The sequence below is a fragment of the Geotrypetes seraphini genome, chromosome 2, assembly GCF_902459505.1.
Source record: "Geotrypetes seraphini chromosome 2, aGeoSer1.1, whole genome shotgun sequence".
In the NCBI taxonomy this organism is placed as follows: Eukaryota; Metazoa; Chordata; class Amphibia; order Gymnophiona; family Dermophiidae; genus Geotrypetes; species Geotrypetes seraphini.
In genome coordinates, this window is record NC_047085.1 from 80,571,166 (window position 1) to 80,585,369 (window position 14,204).

Sequence of the window (14,204 nt, forward strand, 5' to 3'; positions counted from 1 at the left end):
TTGTCCTTCATACATACACCACCCCCACCTTCTAGTTTAAATGCCTTGAAACATATTGTCTAAATTTCTCTGCAAGGTTTCTAGTAATATGTAGCCCATCAGTGCAATATAGCTTCTTGTCCTTCCATATATTTCCACATCCTCCTATGTACCTGAAGCCTTCTTGATGACACCAGGCTTTGAGCCATTTATTCAAGTCCTCTGTGTTTGTCACTCTTTGCTCTCCCTTTCCATATGCAGGCAGTATTTCAGAAAAAGCTAAAGACTTTACAAAAGGTTTCACGCCCTCACCAAGCTCCCGAAAAGCTTTCTGTACAAGTGTGGAGTTGTTGGCCAGGTCATTTGTTCCCAGATGGATAACAACATCAGTGTTAAAATCCTTAGTTTCTTCCTTAATTATAGTCTGTATTTGCTTGGAACTCCTGGTAGCTGAGGATCCTGGAAGACATTTCACTATTTTGGTCTCCTCGCCTTGTGTTCCAAGGTTAATGCCTCTGATGATGGAATCCCCCAACGGTAATAGTTTTCTGTTTTTGGCTTTTTTATTTGTGCTTAGGGTGCGCTTGTTCTCTTGAGTTACCTTCATTGGTTCCAGTCCCACCTCCCTTCTGTTTTCTTGAGTATCGCAGTGCACTAGTGGAGCGAAGGAATTCTGTAGAGGTAATATTAGTGAAGGTGGATGTTTCTGTGTTACATGTCACAGTCTTCCTGAGCCTACTGTGACCCATTTATTCCTGGGCTGTTTTATTCTTTGAGGTAGAGGTGGTAAGTTGGTATGATTTTGTGGAGCGATGGAAGCTGCTTTAATTGTATTCAATTCCTGTTTAAGTTTGCAGAGCTCCTCCTTAATACTGGCAAGTTGAAAACAGATGGGGCAAGCCTTAAGCCTCCAAATAGTGTATCTTGGAATTAAGATACACTATTTGGAGGCTTAAGGCTTGCCCCATCTGTCCATCACGCCCTTTCCCTTCCCTTGTTTAAAAGCAGACTGAAAACCCACCTTTTTGATATAGCCTTCGATCCTTAATCCTACTCCTCTGCCCTCCAACCCAGCCAGCTGATTAACCGTTCCCCTGAACTGTATCCATGACATCCTGTTTGTCTGTCTTGGCTATTTAGATTGTAAGCTCTTTCAAGCAGGGACTTTTTTCTTGTTTGTGACTCTGTACAGCGCTGCATATGTCTAGTAGCACTATAGAAATAATTAATAGTAGTAGTAGTATTCCAAGCAAGATTAAAATGAGACACTATGGAGAGGGACAGAGAGAATTGTTTGTCAGGGGAAAGTATGGAGACAGAAAATATGCTGCACAAGGGGGGGTGGGGATGACATATGGGGCACTGAGTACACCCGGCTAGTGTTTCACATACCCCTTGGGATATGTATACCATGTGTTGAACCTCTGGTCTGTTCCATAAATCAGGACAGGAAACAAGGTCTCCAAGAATCCATTACTTAAGTGGGATAGACTGAAGTCATGAGTCTTTTTTTCTTTCATCTCCTGACTCTGAATTTGGCCCTGGGCCCGTCCTCTTCCCCTTTCTTAAATATTGAACAAAATAAATTGTTTTATTTCTTCCTTCTGCTGGTTATTTTCATCACTAACCCTGCTTTCACTTTTTATGCTTATTGTTCCCATTTTGGTCTTGTCTCTCTTTTGAAAATCTAAATTAGATTTTATCTCCTCATCTTATTGGGTGCTGTGATATCTGTCTGGGCCTTTACCCGTCTAGATGCCTTCCCTGTTTCCCTTAGTTTATTTTGACATTCTGCCTGTCCTTATTCATATATAGTTTTTTTTTTGTCCTTTTTAAAAAAATGCAGTGGGCACAATATTCTAGCTTTGATAGTTGTGCTCCTAAATTGGCTTTTTAAAAAAAATCTACTATTACTGAGTGCCAAAATTTTAAATTCAAGTCACTAACCCCCTCAAATGCGTAGCGTGGTTTTTAAATCTGCAGCGGTAGTAACTGCTCCGAAGCTCATAGTAAAGGAGGAGGTAAATTCCTCAATTTAGGAGTATAAAAAGTAGGTGGCTGCAGGGGTGGATTTAGGGAAGGGGAAAAAAAGTTAAGAGTTTAAGGGTAAATTCAATAAATGATACCAAATTTTAGGCATGGGATGATATGTGCACAAATTTTATAACTGGAGTTTAGCACTGAACTGCCATTATAGAATACTAACCTAAGTACACAGTTTTGTGTCTAACCTTAGGTACAAGCACTTATGCCTTGTCAAAGGCTTTTGTATGTGCTCGTACCTAACTGTTACAAACAGAAATAAAGAAAAATGAAGGCAGATAAAAACCATATTGCTTATCTAGTCCAGTGTTTTTCAACCGCTGTGTGCCGCGAGATGTTGCCTGGTGTGCCGCAGGGCCGCCATCAGGGCAGTACTACCAGTTCTGCATTCAGGGGCCCGGAGCTGACAGGGGGCCCGAGGCAGGGGTGCCAGTAGCTCGCCAAGGCAAAGTGAGTCGATCACCCAGGACTCACTTTGTCTTGGCGATCTAATCTATCGAGCCGATAAGTCTTCTTCTCCCCGACGTCAATTCTGCAGTTGGAGAGGAAGTTCGGGCCAGCCAATCACTGCCTGGCTGGGCGGAACTTCCTCTCCGATTGCAGAATTGACGTCAGGGAGAGCATGCGTCGGCGTCGGCTTTGGGGCCTGTTATCCATTGGTGGGTCCTGTTCCCCGATGGCAGCGGCAGCGGCAGTGGCTTGGGGAGCGGCAGGGAGAAAGAAAGAAAGGGGGCAGGCAGGGAAACAGAAGGAAAGAAGAGAAACAGAAAAAAAGGTCAGGGAGAGAGGAAGAAAAAGTTGGGGGAGGGAATGAGGTGTGGAGGAGAGAAAGCATACAGGCTGATAGAAGGGAAGAAAGATTGGATGCACAGTCAGAAGAAGAAAGTGCAACCAGAAATCACCAGACAAGGTAGGAAAAATGATTTTATTTTAAATTTAGCAAAGTGGAGGCAGTATTACCACAGTTTTCAAAGGAATTTGCCCAAATAACTTAATAGTTAACTGGGTAAATTCCCAGAGATGAAAACTTCCCTTCACTTACTATGCACAGTTCTGAATTTATATCTGCTGTCTATATTTTACAATATGGTTACCTTTTACTAAACCGCAATAGTGGTTTTTAGCGCAGGGAGCCTATAAGCATCGAGAGCAGCGCTGGGCATTCAGCGCAGCTCCCTGCGCTAAAAACTGCTATTGTGGTTTAATAAAAAGGATGGAGGGTATATTTGTCTATTTTTGTATGCTATAAAAACCAAATACAGAGAGAGACTGAGAGCTGTTGACGAAGAGCTACGTGTGTGTCTTTCTTCGATTCCAGCCAGAATATCAGCTTTGTGTTCAGCCAAACAGGCCCAGGTTTCGCACTGAATAAAGTATTTTATAATTTTTCACTATTCTGTTTACTTAATATTTCATAATAAAGTAATTATAAAATACTTTCTTTGTGTTTATTTGATTCCTATTCAAGAGAATTACTTTATATATAGTCAATATAGGCAGAGTTAAATTTTTTAACATTTTTTAATGGTGGTGTGCCTCGTGATTTTTTTCATGAAACAAGTGTGCCTTTGCCCAAAAAAGGTTGAAAAACACTGATCTAGTCTGCCTATCCATGCTATCTACTATCCCTTCCTCTGCCTCAAAGAGCCAATGTGCTTGTCCCAAGCTTTTTTTTAATTGATACATTTTTCATCTCCACTACCTCCACCTGGAGACCAACATAAAATGTATTGAGTTAGTCCAATAAAAAAGGTATTACCTTATTTCCTTTGTGTTTTGTTTTTTTAAATTACTATATATTACCTTGGAAAGTGGACTAACACAGCCACTACACCATTTCATTCCTATAAGTATAAAATGGAATACCATCTGTGTAGGATAGGGCATTTAAATGGATATTAAAGCTTTGTAGTTGGGAGGGAAAATATATTAATGTGTAATACAATATAATGTTGGTGACATTTATTTCTATTTTATTCTTTCCAGGTTGGTACACAAGATTTTGCCAGACGTTTTCATGCAACATATGTTTCTTGGGCTGTTGCATATCTTTTAGGCTTGATCTGCCTTATTCGAGCCTGCTATTGGGGAGCCATAAAAGTCAGTTATCCAGAGTACAGTTTTGCATAGACTTGGTTATAATGGTAGACTAACCACTGAAAAAAAATCTAGTGATTTTGGATGGCATGTACTGGACATTTTTAAGGATATTCCATCTAAGGTTCTGATTGATAACAACTAATTTTAAGGCTAGGGATTCTTAGAAGAGCAAATACTCATTGCACTATCTTTTATGCAAATAATTTGTTTTGCTGCTAGATATCTATGGAGATAGTTTACAAGTTCATATGCCTATGTTTAAAATGTTGGTTTTAATCCTATGAATTATTTTTTATTGTTTTATGATCCATCTGTGTCATTATTTTGGTGTTAAGTACACAAAAGTAAGAGATAAGAGATGTTTCTAAGTGTTGATACAAAAGTTTCATATTTGTGCTGAAGTTTTAAGTGAGCATTTATCATCTGGAATCTATATTGTTAACATCAGTAATAAATCTCAAATGGAAGCCTCAGCCCCACCACTCCACCGCAAAGCCGTTTTTCAAATTGCGGGAAGCCTTACGTGGCGCCTCATCATTGGCTGTCACCTTCTTGATAATAAACTTTTCTTTGTTCTGCTTTTTATGTGGTGAAATTATCTAAAAAAATTTGTGTTGCATAATAGCATTTCCTCTAAATATATATAAATATAAAGTGCTTAAATAGTGCATTTGTACTTAGCTTATATCACAGCCAAAACCTAGGAGTCTGACCCGACATGTTTCGCATACATTGCTGTATCATGGGTCCCCCGAGGTCGCTGTTGTCATCCGACTCCAAAATCTGTGAGAGATTTATTACTGATGTTAACAATATAGAGTCCAGATGATAAATGCCTATATGAGATAGTACTGGACTTTAAGGAACATTCTAACTTATGGCACAGTTTATTTGAAGTTTTAAGTGAAGCAGTATTAAAACAGCTTGCATTAAAATCTGAGCAATAAGCTGTTTGCTCGAAATGCTTACTGTATCTTTTATCTAAAACCTCATTCATAAACTGAACTTTTTAACATGTGTACTTTTAAGATTGTAATAATATTGTTGGAAAGTGTTATTTGTAATATGTATACTTTCAGTTTATGAGTTAGGCAAATGGATAGAATTTCTTGGTAGTAAAAATTTAGAAATAGAACAATCAAACATCTGTTTCCACTTTTAGAATGAACTAGAGAAATATGATATTAGTGAATTCTGAGATAAATGAATGTTTTTCACATGCAAACTCTATAAACTACAATTTCTACAATTTCCTCTTTAGGATCTTAGGGGTGGGGGAATGTTTCTTAAGACCAATTTTATAATACTGGGTTATCCCTTTTTTATTATTTTAAGATGAGGGTGTGAAATTCTTGCTTCTGCCTGGTTTTAGCAATTTTTTCTTTTGCGGATAAAATATGCTGTTAGTTGCAAGAGCTGTTATTCTACAGTGACTCATTAAAAAAAAAGACTTGCAGAAAATATTGATAGAGGTAAATTCAGTTTTCAAATTAATAATTCCTTAGCATTGGTACTTGTACTGCATCTCTTAATTTATAAAGGTTTTGCAAAATGTGGAAGGTTTGTCATACAGGAGAGTAATTTTAAAAGCCAGGTACACATATAAAACAGGTTTATGTGCACAAACGGCTTGATATAACATTGAAGGTATGTCAGTAGAAGTATTTATGTAACGAAAGATTAGGTTCTTACCTAGATAATCTTCTTTCTGTTAATCTTTACAGGAGTCCGTACATTAGGTGATTAATCCTTAGCCGTAAACCGGATTTGCAGAAGTGTAACTCACAGTTTTCCATATCCCCCTTATTCCCAGTGGAGTATAGTGCCCTCTTCAGTTCATTCCAAAGCAATCAATCCCCACTGGAATAGAATACAAAGAAGGAGGGGTATGGGGAACTTCACCGCAAACTCTGCAACTTATAAAAAGAACAACAATGATTAACAAGCATTTAGAACATAGCAGCAATAGTGAACCAACCTACTATGTGCAACAAGCATTAATATCAATGGAGCCAGAAGTTCAACAAGTCACTTACTTAGACAGGATTTCTTTATGCTTAGCTATCTGTCTGACAGAAAAAGAACTCCAGTTCTGGAATTTAGAAATATCCGAGGCAGAAAGCAGGCAAATCAGGATATACTGAGGGTGGGCAGTATGGACTCCTGTGAAGATTAACAGAAGGAAGATTATCCAGGTAAGAACCTAATCTTTTACCCAACAGAGTTCTATGTTGGGTAATGTACCAAAGCAATGGCTGACATCTAGGGTAGGCAGAGAAGCCTGCCTGCAAGATCGAGGACCCATAAGCAGCATCCTCCCAAGCTGCCACATCCACTCTATAAAACCTAGTAAAGGCATGTAGAGAAGACCAAGTAGCTGCTCTACAAAATCTTTGCAAGAGGAACCACTCGAGACTCCGCCCATGAAGATGTGACTCATGTGGTTGAATGCACCTTAATAGAAATCAGCAGCTGCTTGAAACAGGTGATGTATGCCGTCAAAATAGCCATGCAAATCCATCTGATTATAGGGGCCTTGGACACTGGTCTGTCCTGTCTGGATTGGCTGGTTAGCACAAACAGTCTGAAAGATGAAATTCATTGGTCTTTTCCAGATAGTGAAGTAAAACCCTTCGCACATCCAGATTCTGTAATACCCTATCCTGTTTATCTGAGCCCATGGGTTGAAAAGCAGGCAGATGGACCTCTTGGTTGATGTGGAAATCTGATACAATCTTCAGACGGAAGGAATAGTTTGGAGAGCTATTCCAGTCTCTGTGATCCTAAAGAAGGGCTCTCTGCAGGAGAGAGCCTGCCAATTCTGATATCGTCTTGTAGAGAAAATTGCCACCAGGAACACCTTCTTCACAGTGAGATCCAAGATGGAAGCCTCCTGCAGTGGCTCATATGGAGGCTTAGTGAGACCTTTTAGAACAATTTAAGATTCCAGGATGGAAAAGGTTGACATAGTGGAGGTCTCAACTGGAGTGCACCTTTTAGGAATCTGGTCACATCTAGACGAGCTGCCAGTGAAAATTTACCTCCTTGCACCTGGAAGCAGGAGAGGCATCCCACTTGAACCTTGAGGATTGCCACTGCAAGGAATTTTTCGAGATCGGCCTGCAGAATGGCAAGAATGACTAGAATGAGTGCCTGTAGCGGCTTCACTTTATCCCTCTTACACTAATGTTGAAAAGCCTTCCAAGCCTTGCATAGGCTGCCATTGTAGAAGGCTTTTTAGCCTGAAGTAGAGTAGCAATAACTATATCCGAATAGCCCTTGCAGACTAGGGCTGTGTGCTCAAGAGTTATGCCGTAAAACCAAAGCACTTTGGATTCTCCATGGGAACTGGTCCCTGAGAAGCCCCGGATGAACCAGAGCTTGAGACCCCTGTCCTTTTGAAGATGCACTAGGTCCATATACCATAGTTGGTGAGGCCAGTCCAGAGCAACTAGAATCATGAGTCCTGGATGAGTTGTGATACTGTGGATGATCTGGCCCCACATGGAAACACATAGAGGAGTCCCTTGTTGTGCCAGGGCTGAACTAATGCTTCCAACCCTAAGCTTCCTGGCTCTTCTCTTCAACTGAAGAACAGTTTCACCTTTGAGTTTATGGCAGAAGCCATCAAATCTAATACCGGTCTGCCCTAGCGATGCACAATGATTTTGAATACCTGTTGGAAGACCATTTTCCTTGGTCTAGAGACTGCCGGCTGAGAAAGTCAGCTTGAATGTTTTCCACTTTGGCTACATGAGCTGCAAAGAGAGCTTGTAGATGGGTTTCTGCCCACTGGAACAGCATCTGGGTTTCCAGACATAAGGGAACACTTCTGGTATCTCCCTGTCTGTTCACAAACGCTATTGCTGTGGTGTTGTCAGAGAACACTCTTACTGCTTTTCCCTCCAGGACTGTTTCCGGAGTTCTCAACACTAGCCAAATGGCTCAGAGCTCCAGATGGTTTATGGACTACCCCTTCCAATGGTGAGTCCACTGGCCCTGAACTAAGCAATTCCTGCAATGGACTCCCCAGCTGAACAAGCTGGCATCAATCATGAGAGTCACCTACAATGTGATTCGGAGAAGCATTCTTTTCGACAAGGAGTCTCCCTGGAGTCATCAGCATAAGCTGTTCTTTGCAGACCCTGTCCAGGGGAGCTGCTTCTGAAGAGAATGGTGCTGAGGGGACTGCCAAAACATAAGAGTGTCCTGGAGAACATAAGAGTGGCCCAGGGAACAATATCCAGGGAGGCTGCCATCAAGTCCAGCACCTGAAGCAAATGCCAGGCAGTAGAAATTGGTATCACTAAGAGCTCTAAAATTTGTTTCCTGAGTAGCTCAGGAAGAAAGAAGCGGCCATTCGCTGTGTCGAAGTGAACCCCAGATATTCCAAACTCTGGGTCGGTTCTAGTTAGTGGCTCTTAAAATTGACTATTCAGCCCAACCACTGTAGCAAATCCACCACCTGTTGCACAGTTTGCTCACACTCTAATCAGCCACTCATTCAGATAGGGATGCACCCAAATCCTTATTCTTCAGAGATGAGCTACAACCACTACTATTACCTTGGTGAAAGTGTGGGGATCTGTTGCAAACCTGAACAGGAGAGCCACAAACTGGAAATGTTCCTGAAGTACATGAAACCTCAGATATTTCCTGTGACCTGGAAAAATGGGGCTATGCAGGTATGCCTCTGTCAGATCTAAAGAGGCAAGAAATTCCCCCCAGAGCCAATGCTGCAATGATCGAATGGACCGTTTCCATGTGGAAATGCGGGATCCTTAGAGACACATCAATGGCCTTGAACTATAAAATCGGCCTCCAGTCTTCTGTGCCTTACTTGGGAACCCTGAAGTTTATGGAGTATCTGCCAGAGCCCGATTCTTCTTCGGGTACCAGTTCTATGGTTTGAATATCTAAGAGCTTCTGAACTGTCGCTCAGACCTTGGCTTCTTTTTCTGGCTGGTTGGAGAATCTAGAAACAAATCTGCTGGAGGACGATAAAACTCGATCCAGTGGCCTTCGTGGATGAGGTCTAACACCCAATGGTCCGAGAAAATCTGTTCCCACGCCCTCCAAAATACCAATAGCCTATCCCCAATGTACGGAGGCTCAGCTGCCAGCCTTGCGTCATTGAGACTTTTTGGAGGTCAGGTTGATGCAGGACCCTGAGGGTTGCTGACATCTGAAATTGCTAAATCATTGTCTGTAGCCCTGGAAAAATCTCTGAATGGAGGAGCTCATGCTATATTGGCGAGAACGGCGAGAAGAATGAAAATTACCTATACTCCTTCCAGGGGAGCAGCGAGGTCTGCTCTCTGGTAGAGACTTAGGGCAGCGATCTGCCACGCTGGCCTTAAGGTCATCTAGGCTTTTATCAAAAAGCATTTGTCCATTGAAGGGCAGTCTGCTTAAAGTTGACTTGGAGGCAGAATCGCCCGCCCATTGCCTGATCCAGAGCATCCCATGGGCCAAGACTGTATATGCTGACACCTTACTCATGACCCTGATATCATCATACAGGACGTTTACCACACAATCCACCCCTTCCAGCACCAGCTGGGGACAGACGTCTTCCTCCTCAGAAGGACTTTATCTCAGTCTGGTGTGACAGGTCTGTGCTGCAAAGGATGATGCTGCTGCCACTGCTGCTTTGATTCTCTAAGCCAGCACTTCAAACTGTTTCTATAGAACCATGTCCACTGTGATAGTGTGTGTGAGCAGTGGGGAAGCAAAGCCTTCATAAACCACAGTTAGACAGAGATACAAGGTGAAACAAAAAACCTTTATTAACCAAATGCTGATACTTGTCATTTCTCTGGGACAGTAAATAAAGAATAATGTATCCAATTCAGTGACAAACTTTCCAAAGTCCTCAGACCTTCAAATATATTCATCTGTTTGCAGTGTTCTCAAACACAGGTCTCATCTTCTATACACACAAGTAAGGGAAACCCAAACTCCAGGGCCGCTTCCCTCCTTCCAGGGCCTCTCCAAGAGACCTTTTCTCTCGAGACCTCTCTGATTAACTCCCTGCTAGGGCATTTATCTTTCTTTCTGGCTAAGCCCCACCCCTTCTGCCTCAGCAGGATTGCATTACTCTCCCAATATGCCTCAGCACTGAGCTGCACAGTATCAGTGCCTGTAATGAAGGACCCCCTTACATCTACTTGCGATCTTGAGCATCCTTTAACATCATTCCTCTCTCACTTGGGAGAGCCTTGCGTTTGGTGACCTGGGCCACTGCAGAATCCACTTTCAACTGATTAAACAGCTGCTGGAACTCCAGCATCATCGGGTAGAGCCTGAACATATCCTTTGCTTCTGAGGGAGCCCTCTGGCATCTCCCATTGATCAGTAGATAAGGCACTGATGTCTGGATGCATGGTAAAAAAAAGATGTCTAACCATTGGGGCCACTCATGACCATGCATTGGGAACTGGTAGGCTGCACCTCCAGCTTCAGTTCCTTGATCGCATCCCGCTATAAAATGGAAATCTTCAGGCACTAGTCAGACCAATCCTGACTGAGACCTTCAGCAACACTTCTGCACAGTTCACTTGCAGAAGGAAAAACTGAAGGGGGCACTCCATTCCACTGGGAATGAGGGAGGTATGGAAAGCTGTGACACACTTCTGCAAAGATGGCTCATGGGGATGATCGCCTAATGTATGGACTCATGTGTATATGTAACAGAATGTCATTTAGCATATACTTTTTGTTGTATTTTACTAAATGATGGTAGAGGTTTCTACCATGGGCCGGCAAGGTAAATGCTCCGAAGCTCATAGAATTCCTGTGTGTTGGAGCATTTACCTCGCCGGCCCATGGTAGAAACCTCTACTGCCGTTTAGTAAAAGGAGCCCTTTGTTAGCAAGTAGAGGTGTTCCCAAGGGTAAAGTTGGAGCAGATTTTGGAGTTATGTGTATACTTTTGGATTTTCAAAAGAATCTGTAAAATGTTTTGGAGATTATGACCCAGATTCTATAAATGGCACCTTTCGTTGGGTGCCTAGCCAATCTAAGCACTTAACTTAATTTTCCAATTAGGTTTAATCTTCACTGATAACTGAAAAGTTTCATTAAAAAGTAATTAAAAAATTATCTGGTAGGCGCCTAATTTTTCGAGGTAGACGTCCACTCCGAGGTACCTACCAGAAAGTAGGTGTAGTTAGAGGTGGACCCTGGGTAGATAATGGGCATAGTTTGACACACTCATTTAGGTCAAGAAAACCTTGACATAAGAGAGTGCACCTAAGGATTATATAAACGGTGTCTAGCAGATGATTGACAATTGTGTTCAAGGACACCTGCAAGTTAGGCGTTGTTTATAGAATCAGGACCTATATGCATACTCAAAAGCAGGTATAAGTGTGTGCATGTAGTTTTCAGTGGAGCAGTTTTCAAGGAGAAAGTATATGCATACTAACTTTGAATATTGGCTTAATTTATGTGGATGAGTACTGCACAAGTTAAGCAGCCTGTTATAAAATAATCTTCACTCTGTTATTCTTGGATACTGTGGAGAGCATTTATTTAGATGTTCCAGGAATAGGTATATTTTAAATTATCATTCAGATAAGGTTCAAGCACAATAACTGTGTTCCACAGACTGTAGGCTAAATACTGTATCTTTGTATGATGACAAGTGTAGAAAAGTGAAAGCTTGGCCAGGATTCCTATTGTATGTATGTACCTTTTAAAATACTAATAAAGATTATTATTCAAAAATGTGCTTTACTGAGTTTGTGTGTCTTATTCTTTCCAACCCAACAAAATGTAAGAAATTATACATATAAGGGGTCAGTGTCTGTCTGGAATTCACTACAGAGGATGTGGTGGTAAGAGTGGTTGGTGTACCTGGGTTTAAAAAAAGTTTGGATAAGTTTCTGGAGGAAATCTTCATTGTTCCTGTTGAGATAGACATGGGGGAAGCCACTGCTTGTCATGGGATTGGTAGCATAGAACAGTGTTTCTCAACCTGTGGTATGTGTACCCTAGGGGGTACATGAGCTGGTCGCCGCCCAGGATCTTTCCCTGCCTTTCCCACCCACTAAAACCGCAACTGCATCTGATTTCTCCATGCCTCCCCGCCCCACCACCGAAATCAACTCTCACCCCCCCCCCCCCCGACACCGACCCTGCCACCCAAAACACACTCCCTCCCACCGACGCCACCACAGCAACAGGGATGGCCCAGGCGCGAACAGCGACTGCATAAGCAGCCAGCCCATAAGCCTTCCCCCGATGTCAATTCTGACATTGGAGAGGAAGTTCTGGGCCAGCCATACAGCGACGTTGGAGAGAAGGCTTGTGGGCCGGCCGCTTGTGCAGTTGCTGCACGCACCTGGTCCGTCCCTGTAGCGGCAGAGGGGGGAATCGAGTGGGTCGGCGAAGCAGGGAAAAATCGGCGGCAGCGACAACTTCAGTGGGGGGTGGGAGGAGGAGGGGGCATGCAGGCAGGGAGAGGAAGAAAAAGTTTAAAGTTGGGGCAGGGAATGGAATGTGCTGGATGGCAGGGGGTAGGCAGGGAGAGAAAAAAAAGTTGGAGGGAATGGAGTGTGTTGGGTGGCAGGGCAGGCTGAGAGAGAGGAAGAAACAGCTAAATCATCTAAGAACTCCCCTGCACTCATATAAACCCAGCTATTTCTACCTGAACTGCACCTCTCAGCTCTTGCCACTTCTGGCTCTCTCCAGGGATACTTCTGAAAAATGCCCATCATTAAAGTATAACCTTCCTCTAGGACAGTGATTCCCAACCCTGTCCTGGAGGAACACCAGGCCAATTGGGTTTTCAGGCTAGCCCTAATGAATATGCATGAGAGAGATTTGCATATGATGGAAGTGATAGGCATGCAAATTTGCTTCATGCGTATTCATTAGGGCTAGCCTGAAAACCCAATTGGCCTGGTGTTCCTCCAGGACAGGGTTGGGAACCACTGCTAGGACACTGGTAGGCAAACTCATTAATCAAAAAAGCCAAAGATCAGCAGTACAATGATTAAGATTTCTTTTGAGAGCCATACCCCACGCCCACTTGTGCTATGACGGTTACGTCAACCCGACTGACACCCCGCTCACCCGCACATAGTCGAAATCGATTTGTGTCGGAGCCTAGAGAATGACACGGGGAAAAAATTTGTCCCTGCCCCGTCCCCGCGAGCTCGGTCCCTGTCCCTGCAAACCATCTGATCCCATCCACACAAGCCTCTAATAGTTTTATACTGAACTTATTATATTAAAGTATAAAAAGAAACAATATTCTGTACAATGTCGATTTATAAATCAGCGTCTTCTCCCCACTCTCTCTTTCCCATTTCCCTTCAGCGTCCTCAGCCCACTCTCTCTCCACTTCCCTGTAGCACACGCACATAAAAACAAGCAAGCAATTTTATATCATTTTCATTCTATTCACTCATAGAAATTAAAGTCTAAATAATGCCAGTCCCATAACAAAACATGATTTTACAAAAATAATTCCCTGCACAGTCAAGCCTGCAAGGATTACTAGATGTCTTTCAGCAGCTCCCCTCCCTCCTCCTTACCTTCGTGGCCAAGTCAAAATGATCTATTTGTCTAACCCATTATTTTAAATTGTATGTTTAAATATATGTTTATACTTTTATCAATTCTGCACCTCACTTAGTAAAACTAAATAAGCGATTCATCAAACTAAAATAAAACTTGAAACATCTACCAACAATAAAATTTTAAAAAACACAAAGCACACTGTACGCAGAGAAAATGTTAATTATCATTTATATTCCGCGGGTTTTCAAAGAGGTCAAGGCAGATGACTTTATGCAATGTCACCTCAGTAACAACTATAGAAAAATAGACAAATATACCCCCTCCCTTTTTACTAAACCGCAATAGCGGTTTTTAGCGCAGGGAGCTGCGCTGAATGCTCATAGGCTCCTTGTGCTAAAAACCGCTATTGCAGTTTAGTAAAAGGGGGCCATAGTGCAAAATATAGACAGCAGATATAAATTCTCAAAATTGACACATTTTGATCACTAAATTGAAAATAAAATCATTTTTCCTACCTTTGTTGTCTAGTAATTTCATCAGTCTCTGGTTGCA

The 14,204-nt window shown here is 42.3% G+C and overlaps 1 protein-coding gene across 1 annotated transcript in view; it reads left to right on the forward strand.

Annotated features, from left to right (window-relative positions):
- The window catches only part of PIP4P2 (phosphatidylinositol-4,5-bisphosphate 4-phosphatase 2), a 95,628-nt gene extending 83,772 nt beyond the window's left edge, over positions 1 to 11,856 (forward strand). Inside the window, exon 7 of the mRNA XM_033933281.1 lies at positions 4,009 to 11,856. Coding sequence (XP_033789172.1) covers positions 4,009 to 4,152 — 144 coding nt within the window. The 3' untranslated portion in view covers positions 4,153 to 11,856. The remainder of the gene's footprint in view (positions 1 to 4,008) is intronic.
- The last annotated feature ends 2,348 nt before the right edge of the window (positions 11,857 to 14,204 follow it).